Below are 9,843 nucleotides of genomic sequence, written 5' to 3' on the forward strand. Positions count from 1 at the left end.
TTTTCTCGTTTTGTGAGAAAGCTAAGCAGCTAAGCAAACAAACAGATATTGTTGTTAAAAAAAATGCGCGTAAATTGGAAACCGGTAAGGCATAAACGCAAATGAGCAGCACAAACACTCTCTCTTTCTGTTTGAAGTAAAAGTGGAAGTGCGGAGGCCGCGCAGCGAAACGACGACCGTAACACGCCCGCTAAATTAGAGAAGTAGAGGCGGTCACTGCTGGATGTTTGGACCAGCCTGCAATATGGATTGAAATTTTCATAGATATATGTCAATTATGTATGAATATTTGCCGAAAACGCATATTTTTATTTTTGTGGAAATCCATTTTTGCGCTTGCCGAACCGAGTAGTGTGCGCACTTTCCAATCGGCTTGTTGGCCACTCCATAATTTGCTTGGTTGTTATTTGTTGCCGTTGCTATTGTCATTGTCGACACGCGCGCACACTCTACACAACAGTGGGCTACCGAGCCCCCCACCCGATGCCACGCCCACAAAAACTAAACGCCATCTCAGCCAGCACGTCTACCTGCCGCCGTCACCGCTTTGTGCCACAAAATGCGGCGCAGCCGTTCTGCGTTTAAAACTTTGGAGCGTTAAAGTAAAGAAACAGATAAAATCTGGTAAAAGTTGTTTTCGATACGCTTTTATTTCGTTTATTACTTCTGTGTTAATTTTTGGTTTCGTTATCAACTTCACTGTATTTTGTTAATCAGTTTTGGCATTTACTTTGTCAATTATGGTTGATAATTGCATTCAATATAAATTGTAAATTATGTTTTTCATTATCACAACGATTTAACTATTAGTTTCAACATTTTTCACATTCACACTTTGCAAATATTTCATGTTTTTTATTATTTAAATATAGATTAGATAGCTCCTTGCGATTGAGCGGTGCGCGCCTTATATCGTAAGTATTTTACCCAACAGAAACGAATGCACGCACGAAGAGTACGAAACCTGCTGCTTGAACGTGTTGCGAGCAACTGAAGCCGATTCGCCGCCAGCCGCCTTGGTTTCTTAGTACGATTTCGAAAGTAACAACGGCGGCGCCAACAGCAACATACTCGCTCTCTATACATGCGCACACGCTTTTCAACACTGCTGATTTATTTTGGCACATGCTCTTTAACTGTTCAATACCACCTCGTTTTGGCACTCCAAACAACAACCAAGGAAATTGGCAAATAGACGTTAGATACATTTTTAGCTGGCACTTAAATTCTTGGAGCTTTAAAAAGTAGCTTTTGGCTTAACGCCTAGGCAATCCGCTTTGATAGCACTCAAAGCGTGCTTAATCGCAATTTCATAGTTTTTGTCACATTACTCAGTCGTGGTCGTGACGATGATGTAGTTGGGTAATGCTAATGTTCAATAGATGCACCAGGTACCAGTTTTGGATAACAAATATTTACATGTTAGTAAACCCCTAATGAACTTAAAAGAATTGATTGCTTTCTTAGGCACATTTACTGTGTGCTTTTTCTGCGTAAGCACGACTACTGCAAAGGTTCAAGAGAAATCATATGCTATATCGATAACAGCTCTTAGAAGCCTTCTAGATGTTGAGGACAAGCTGATCGAAAATTTAGGCGACTATGTGGCAAAGCTAAAGGATGATCACAATGTGGTCCAACAGTCTGTGAATTTTATCAACCCTATGTTCATTTTCTAAAATGTAATCCTTTCTTTTAGAGCAATATCCTTTTTACGAGCTAAGCATCATTTAATGAATGATGATTATGAGAAATACCTCGGCAACCCACTCAATGCGTTCGCACTCATCCGACGCTTACATACAGATTGGAATAAATGGGCATCCTTTATATATAGGGAGGAATCAGATGGTTATTTTAAAAGTTTGTTTTATGGTCAAAAATGGATAATAAAATCTTATACCTTAAATAGCACAAATCAAAATTGCCGAGCACATGCGAAACCAACTGCCCACCGCTAAAGATCTGAGAGATGCCTCCCTTGCGATTACCACCCTGCAAACCTATTATAACCTGAAACCTTCAGACCTGTCCGCTGGCTTGATAGCTGGCCATTCAGACCCAAAGTTTGTACCTCAAAGCTTCGAACACTAATATAATTATAACATATAAATATCTCTAGCATCAGACTTGCGGCTATGGATTGTTTTGCACTCGGAAAATTTGCAAAGGCTAACCGGATGAGTGACATCGCCGAAGATTGGCTCAACACGGCACTAGCGGTATACGATAATGCTCACCAAAAGCTGTACGAAATGTTCGCGTTCAACTTATCCAGCATAAAAACATATTTGGGAGAATTGCTGATTCAGCGTAACAAAATAGACGATGGCCTATTAAACTCCACCAGGGATCCACTTAGTCTCGAAACCCCATCACAAGAGCAGTACTACGGAAAAATTGTGTCCATCAAAAAAGCTTGCCGCGCCCCTTTTATCCGTCCCATCCATCTTCACTGCCGCTACAACACCACGACAACTCCATTTCTTCGGATCGCGCCATTAAAAATGGAAGAGCTAAGTAGCGATCCCTACATAGTAATGTTTCACGATGTCGTCTACCAGAGCGAAATTGTCCAGATACTCAGTAAAGCATCTGGTCTATTGCCTTCATTAGTGGGAGATAACCAGAATAGTCCTCAACGCTCATCTCAAGATTTAAGTTATCCTTCTGATGAAATTAACGCAACCGTTCGTATTCATAAACGATTAACCGACATGTCTGGACTTAGCATGATAGGTAGCGATGATCTGTCATTAGTTCACTATGGTATAGGTGGCCATTATCACTTGCACTGGGATTTCCAGAATGTAACCACAGAGGTAAAATAAAACTGAACAACAAATTCATGTAGAAAGTAACACTTTTAAAACTACATTCCAGTATATGAGTGAGAATGGAGATCGCATAGCCACTGTACTATTCTTCGTAAGTGAATGCATACAATATCTGTCTGTAATGCGTCTAGCTGTTTGCTTCTCTTGAAGTTGGGAGATGTAGACCAAGGAGGCGCTACTATCTTTCCAAGACTTAATCTAACTATCACACCAGAGAAGGGCTCAGCAGTTTTGTGGTATAACATAAAAAATGATGGTGAAGTCGATACTAGAATGTTCCACGCTGCTTGTCCTGTAATTGTTGGCTCTAAATATGGTGAGAAACTTGCTTTACAATATCAGCCGGTCAATTATTTTAAAATACATCGATCTTTCAGTGCTTACAAAATGGATTACGGAACGCGCTCAAATGTTCAATTTGCCATGCCACAGGATTGTATAGCTCGAAATTTACCATTTCACAATGATTAAAAGATTGCAACATACCTATATAATGGGCCACTTTACTTTTTTCAGAATGCCATTCGGATCGCAATACTTTACTAGTTTCCTGGCACTTTTCCAAGTAATATAAAGCCCCTCTTGAATAATTCATGTGTAGACATCTAAAGTGGCATCAGTTTAATGCTTTGAATCAGAACCGCGAAGGACTTTAATTTAATCATAACAATTAATAAAGTTAACTTAATTAATACGACTTAATCGGCTATTGATAGTTAAATAGAAGGAAAAAAGTAAACTTATGTCTTCTCGGGATAAGAAGAATCTACATACCAATTTTGGGCAATATGGGCCAGTCGTTTCACCCAGACAGGCGGGCGGACAGTTGGACATGGCTATATCAATTTCACTCGTCAAGCTTTGGCCTCAAGTTTCTTGGGTAGTACGTATCTAGCGGAGCGGAGTCGAGTGTCAGCACTGTCAGAGCTGGAATTCCATACTGTAGTATCTTTACGCCTACCTAATGGCCACTGCGATCTTCATCGTTTGATGATCCAAAGGATCTGCTCATGACTATTCCGGCGCCGGAATGTGGGCGAAGCTCCGGAAGATTGTGATTACCGCAAAGAAGTGCGCCACAACATGCGAACGTGGTTCTGGCGCGCCTTGCAGGGCCACATTTTAGAGTAAATCAACAAGTACAAATACTTGGGCGCCCACCCGACTTAGATTTTAAAAACCATATATCCAACGGCAACGGACACCTTAGTCCCAGGAAATACCCATTTCAGTAACGTCTTGAGAGCAAGGAATTGACCCATCCCAATGGCCAATGACCAGATCCACTCTGTACGAACGACCATCAAGACCAACTGTAAGCCCCCATAACTTGACCTCGCTTTTGAACTGTGACACCATGCAAGACCTGTGTGAACTGGTTGTGAATTATAGTGTCACAGTTGTGAAAAATTTTATTTATTTAAAATTAATTTCTTTTAATTTGATTTAGTTTAGCTAAATTTATTTTCATTTAATTTTTAAATTTTAATATATTCAAAATTTATTTTTTAGGTTTGCGTTTTGAAATTTGTTTTTTTAAGTTTGTGCTTTTAGGTTTTTTTTAAAGTTATCTTAATTAAGTTTATTAAATTAAATTTTTTTTTAATTTAACATAAAAAACAAGAATGTAATCGGACAACTCCAACTCCTAAATAGCCTGTACTCAATTCAATTAGTTTAATTTTCTAAATTTAATTAATTAATTTAATTTAATTATGCTTCATAATTGGTGATGCGCCTATGTCCATTTATGTCTCTGCATGTGTCTGTCTTTGCGTGAGTATGTGTACGGTACAGAATTGACTCAAAACAGGAATAACAACCGCTAAGGGCAGAGCTTTTGTAATCTCTGTCCAGTTATAACTTTCTTTAACATTGACCTATCGGATAATACATGACATCCGGACCCATAAGCACTAACCGGATGTAATTGCCAAATTTGATAGCAAGTTAAAATAGTCCAGCTCTTATTCTTTCAGAGGTCCTTGCGTTCATAAGGACAGATAGATGGGCATGGATATATCGATTGGTCTTGTCACGCTGATCAAGAATGTATGTACATATATACTTTGGAGAGTCTGCCACCTTTTCTGCTATGTCTTACATAGATTCGCATTAAACTATAGTACAATACCCTGAAATTGAAATTCTGCTGATTAATTTATTATAAAACGGATTCCTTTAATATCACGAAAGCTGTTTTCATAATGATTTACATATAACCACCATCCGCTAACTCCAGATTTAACTAGGTGGGAGAAACTTTAGTGCGATATAATATAACTGCATAATGAGCGCCCTCTTCTGACGTCAACTGATCAATAAATTTATCCTGTATAAAACGATGGTTGTCAGTGTTTAAATTCTCCTCCACATAGGCAAAATGCAGTACTGCGTTGGGAACAAAGTTTAACTCTAACAGCGTTTCCTCAGCGGGCAAAACCTTTTTTGGCGGTATAGTGAAGAGTTGAAACCGCTCTACTGGGTTCGCTAGAAACTCACGCACCCAGGAAACAACTCTTTCAAGCTGTTCGTAGGGCTTAAAGATGCCCTGCAAAACGAAACGGTCGGGAAACTGGATGCGCAGCACACAATCCTTGTATTGATTTAACTTGGTCAACATGGTCTTTTGCCGCTCAAGTTCGCGCAACTTGGCCGTTAACAACGGTGCGTCCTCGTTCCCTGATGAGGTGCGTTTAAGGTCACGCAGAACCATTTTTAAATCATTAACTGTCAAATCGAAGAATGAATCGGGCAGTTCATCGCTTTGCTTTTTTGATGCATCTAGAGAGAAGAGAACCGCATGACGCGGGCCAATTACGTTTACCTCAGGTGGTGCTTGATCCGAGACTTCCTCCTGGTCATCGTCCAGCTCAGACTGTTTCGGCTGATGCATCGAGTAACCTGAGCCACTACCCCAGTCAGCTTTAGGCCGCTCCGGCTCATCCACCGATTCGTTTTTTTGATTATCATTAGTATTAGGATCAACGGCGCTATTGCCTTCCGGTGCTGTTCGTTTGAGGGACTTCACCATGTTACTTGTGAGCGCAAAGCCACCCCCGCCTCCCATGACCGATCTAGACGTACTGGGTTGGTCGTCATCTACCCTTGGCTTCGACTCTACTACAGGAGGTTTGTACACGTTCGCCTGAACTCTCAGTTCCTCCGGTTTCTTATCAATTAGTCGCATCATGACGCGGCCTTCCAATATTCCCAGCGATTTAAGTGTTGTTTGCTGCATCTGTTCTTTGCCAATCACCTCGCTTCGCATGTAAATGATAACAGGACTCTCATATGAGTCCATCTGTGCACTGCACAGATTCAATACCACCTGCCATAAAGTACTCCCTGGACCGAACTCCCCTTGCTCACGCGAACCATCGCTCAGTTGTATGCAAACGACGACATTTCCCACGGTGCGTCGCTTTTCAGTGGGCTCCATTTCTAGCACACAGTTGTTTGGCAGACCACTGAAACGAAACTGCTGAGTCAGGCTTACTTCCTTATTGTGAAATTTTAGACAGTGTTCTTCACTATCGAAACCATGTTTCGCGCTAGCTGTTTCCAAGATCTCCAGCAGAGTCATGTTAGGAGAGACATTCACATTTTGACGGCGGCCATTAGGCAGCAGCACCGTTACGCGCTTATCCATCCTTATCCTTCAAACGCCCAATGAAATTAAATTAAACAATGTTACGTATAAAATGTGCCAAAACATACCAAGCGCCTGCTTTTTGCCGGTCACTGTTGCTCAAACAAATTTACTTACTATCGAAATAAACTAGTACTTAATCGACGGTTCATCGTCTTTCCAATTGCGATCGCAATTTTTTGTCACCATATTTCAGTTGAGGAACGTCACCTTTCAAAAATGAACAAATAAAACACATTACTGATAAAAATCGGTTAATTAAATACTTCCTAGAATACTTCGACTTGATAAATGTATGAATTGTCTCGAAAACCAAATAAAAATTTCACATCACTAAATTGAACGGCACAGCACTATGGATCTGGTTCAAAATAGAACCAAAACACGAATACTGAATGCGCGAGGGGCGCTTGTGATAACAACAGGTGACGACTAATTAATAGCCCGGTTTGCATTTTAGCGTAAACAATATGTACGCTTTTATTTTACGAAATGTCGGGGTGGGCGTGCCAGCAAGGTAAACAGCAACTGCAATGGATGTTTTGGAATTATGCTACTTTGCCACATAAAATAATTCCGTTCGTCAGTAGCAGCCACTGATGTTACATAAACAATTTCTGCTTCGCAGGTTTTTCGCCACTGCAGCTAAGGAAAGGGCCGTTCCAATAGTGCGACCGATAAACAAAATTTTAATTGCGAACCGCGGAGAGATCGCTTGTCGTGTAATTCGCACCGCCCGTAAGCTTGGAGTTCGCACCGTAGCAGTGTACTCAGATCCTGACGAGCATGCGCTTCATACGCTTCAGGCGGATGAAGCCTACCGCGTTGGCGAAGCAGCGTCGGCTTCATCGTACTTGCGCGGGGACCGAATTCTGGAGATCGCCAAACGGTCTGGTGCCCAAGCAATACACCCCGGCTATGGTTTTCTTTCGGAATCGGTGGAGTTTGCTAAACTATGCCAAGAGGAAGGCATAGTTTTTATGGGGCCACCCAGCTCTGCCATTCGAGACATGGGCATAAAAAGCACCAGCAAGGCTATCATGGCAGCAGCCGGTGTGCCCATTATTAATGGCTATCACGGCGAAGATCAGTCGGATGAGTGCCTGAAGGCTGAAGCGCAAAAAATCGGTTTTCCACTTATGATTAAAGCCGTCCGAGGTGGTGGTGGAAAAGGCATGCGGATTGCCGAAAATCCTGAAGACTTCATTACAGCGTTGAACTCCGCACGTACCGAATCACAAAAATCCTTTGGCGACAGTTCGGTTTTGTTGGAGCGCTACGTTCGCTCGCCTCGACACGTGGAAGTGCAAGTATTTGCTGATCAGTATGGCGATGCCGTCTATCTGTGGGAGCGCGATTGTTCGGTGCAGCGGCGCCATCAGAAAGTAATCGAAGAAGCGCCAGCGGTGAGTAAATTGACATTTTTTGGGACACACACTCTTCAGCATTTCGGGTTTTTTTTGCAGCCCGGCTTGTCAGAGGACTTGCGTCGCGAATTGGGAGAAGCTGCCGTTCGTGCGGCCAAAGCAGTGGGTTATGTCGGAGCGGGCACCGTTGAGTTCATACTTGACAAAGAAGACTTGTCGTTCCACTTCATGGAAATGAATACGCGCCTGCAAGTGGAGCACCCCATCTCCGAAATGATAACTGGCACGGATTTGGTTGAGTGGCAGATTCGCATTGCTGCGGGTGAGCCGCTACCGCTTACTCAAGCTCAAATAACACGCAACGGACACGCTTTCGAGGCTCGGATCTATGCTGAGAATCCAAGAGGTGGCTTTCTTCCCGGAGCAGGACCTCTGCGCTATCTGGCTACACCTCTGCCCAGCCCGGAGGTGCGCATAGAGACTGGCGTTCGCGAAGGCGATGAAGTGTCCATTCATTACGATCCAATGATTGCCAAACTAGTGGTATGGGGTGAAAATCGCACTCAAGCGCTCAACTCATTAATTGCGCGCCTCCGTGAATACAATGTGAGTCGGTAATTTAATACTCATTGGGGCATCTAAATAAGGTCCGCGATATTACAGATTGCTGGTCTCGAAACAAACATAAACTTCCTTATTGATTTAGCCGCGCATCCCGAATTTCAACGGGGCAACGTGCACACGGGTTTTATTGACGAGCATTTCGATACACTCTTCCCACCTATTGCCGTTACATCTCAGCAGTTGAGTCAAGCAGCTCTGGCTTTGGTGTTCAATGAAATAGAGGTTGCCAACAGTAATGCTATGAATAAGCAGGATCCCTTCGCTGACGCTCAGAATGCGCGCATTAATTACTCATTGATTCGCACTTACACCCTAAAGGCTAGCGACAAAGGTACAAATCGGGAGTCATTTATTATATATTTCATAAATGAAATCTCCTCCTTTTTAAGTACACATCGTTGAAGTAAAATATGATAACGACGCCATGCAAATACGGGTAGACAAATGTGCATGGCAAGTGGTGAAGGCTACGCGCGTGCAGGACGGCACTCGTTTAAAAATACGTGCCAACATCGATAATGATATTTCAACGTTTAATGCCAACATCGACGGTGAAAGCATTTCACTATTTCTAGAGGTAATTCGGTTTTGACTGAACTGGTTATAAATTCAAAATAACCTTCACTTTTCAATGCAGCAAGGTAAATTAGATTTTGAGCTTGCTCAGCCCAAGTTCCTCAGTGCACAGAACGATTCACTAGGTGGCGGCGGCTCCAAAGTCATAGCACCTATGCCGGGTGTGTTGGAGAAAGTCCTGGTAAAGCCAGGAGATAAGGTCAAAAAGGGCGACAGTCTGGCCGTGCTAATTGGTAAATTACTTAGCGCATACATAAGTATATCATAAATCATATCTTAACCTCATATTTCCTAGCTATGAAAATGGAGCACATTCTGAAGGCACCCAAAGATGCGATCATCAAATCTATAGGCGGCGCCGAGGGAGACAATGTGGCCAAAGGTGCAGCTGTAATAACATTCGAAGACGAAGATCCGACTCCCCCCTAGACCTGAGCCAATGTCCTCACGTACCAGAGATATGCATTTATTTACATAAAGAATTGAATTCCTTTTTTATGTTTTGTTGATTTGTTAAGTTTGTTGGGTCTGATTAGCATATGTTATTGTAATTGTAATGCCATATAATTGGCTATTGATGTACCTTGGGCTTTACCGTAATAAAATTACATATGCATTTCCATAATTTTATTTCTGGAATTTGTTAATTCCCCTTTTCACCAAATAGCAAAAACAAACGGCGATAAAGCAGAAAATCGTTGCAGAGCCAACCATCTTAAACAGGATGAGACTTTAGTAAAATTCAAATTGAGTTCTTTTGATCATTCATTATATTTATAAAGCGCAA

The 9,843-nt window shown here is 42.0% G+C and overlaps 3 protein-coding genes across 4 annotated transcripts; 2 read left to right on the forward strand and 1 right to left on the reverse strand.

Moving 5' to 3' along the window:
* The first annotated feature begins 1,436 nt into the window (after positions 1–1,436).
* LOC115621024 (prolyl 4-hydroxylase subunit alpha-1-like) lies at positions 1,437–3,339 on the forward strand. The gene is made up of 7 exons (XM_030514544.1): positions 1,437–1,642; positions 1,700–1,851; positions 1,913–2,066; positions 2,123–2,822; positions 2,884–2,928; positions 2,988–3,153; positions 3,215–3,339. Exons 1-7 carry the CDS (start codon positions 1,437–1,439, stop codon positions 3,277–3,279), a joined length of 1,488 nt encoding a protein of 495 aa, XP_030370404.1. The 3' UTR covers positions 3,280–3,339.
* Positions 3,340–4,973: 1,634 nt separating this feature from the next.
* LOC115620411 (tether containing UBX domain for GLUT4) lies at positions 4,974–6,621 on the reverse strand. 2 transcript variants are annotated; one of them, XM_030513632.1, is made up of 2 exons: positions 6,607–6,621; positions 4,974–6,496 (listed from the first exon to the last, which is right to left on the reverse strand). In XM_030513632.1, the coding sequence occupies exon 2, from the start codon at positions 6,487–6,489 to the stop codon at positions 5,086–5,088; it is 1,404 nt and encodes a 467-aa protein (XP_030369492.1). In that variant the 5' UTR covers positions 6,490–6,496; positions 6,607–6,621; the 3' UTR covers positions 4,974–5,085. The 2 variants fall into 2 exon arrangements, with proteins under 2 accessions (XP_030369492.1, XP_030369491.1); XM_030513631.1 differs by lacking the exon at positions 6,607–6,621 and adding an exon at positions 6,558–6,571.
* Positions 6,622–6,880: 259 nt separating this feature from the next.
* LOC115620401 (methylcrotonoyl-CoA carboxylase subunit alpha, mitochondrial) lies at positions 6,881–9,681 on the forward strand. The gene is made up of 7 exons (XM_030513617.1): positions 6,881–7,006; positions 7,118–7,895; positions 7,956–8,462; positions 8,520–8,811; positions 8,870–9,057; positions 9,118–9,289; positions 9,352–9,681. Exons 1-7 carry the CDS (start codon positions 6,960–6,962, stop codon positions 9,483–9,485), a joined length of 2,118 nt encoding a protein of 705 aa, XP_030369477.1. The 5' UTR covers positions 6,881–6,959; the 3' UTR covers positions 9,486–9,681.
* The last annotated feature ends 162 nt before the right edge of the window (positions 9,682–9,843 follow it).

The sequence above is a fragment of the Scaptodrosophila lebanonensis genome, unplaced genomic scaffold (assembly GCF_003285725.1).
Source record: "Scaptodrosophila lebanonensis strain 11010-0011.00,11010-0021.00 unplaced genomic scaffold, SlebRS2 tig00000024-arrow-pilon, whole genome shotgun sequence".
Classification (NCBI taxonomy): Eukaryota; Metazoa; Arthropoda; class Insecta; order Diptera; family Drosophilidae; genus Scaptodrosophila; species Scaptodrosophila lebanonensis.

Coding starts and splice junctions, on each gene's coding strand:
- LOC115620401 (XM_030513617.1), top strand. CDS start 6,960: ATGTACGCTTTTATTTTACGAAATGTCGGGGTGGGCGTGCCAGCAAG. Junction 7,896..7,955: donor TAATCGAAGAAGCGCCAGCG/GTGAGTAAATTG, acceptor TTTTTTTTGCAG/CCCGGCTTGTCAGAGGACTT. Junction 9,058..9,117: donor GCATTTCACTATTTCTAGAG/GTAATTCGGTTT, acceptor TTTTCAATGCAG/CAAGGTAAATTAGATTTTGA.
- LOC115621024 (XM_030514544.1), top strand. CDS start 1,437: ATGAACTTAAAAGAATTGATTGCTTTCTTAGGCACATTTACTGTGTGC. Junction 1,643..1,699: donor GATCACAATGTGGTCCAACA/GTCTGTGAATTT, acceptor CCTTTCTTTTAG/AGCAATATCCTTTTTACGAG. Junction 2,067..2,122: donor GCTGGCCATTCAGACCCAAA/GTTTGTACCTCA, acceptor AAATATCTCTAG/CATCAGACTTGCGGCTATGG.
- LOC115620411 (XM_030513632.1), bottom strand. CDS start 6,489: ATGGATAAGCGCGTAACGGTGCTGCTGCCTAATGGCCGCCGTCAAAAT.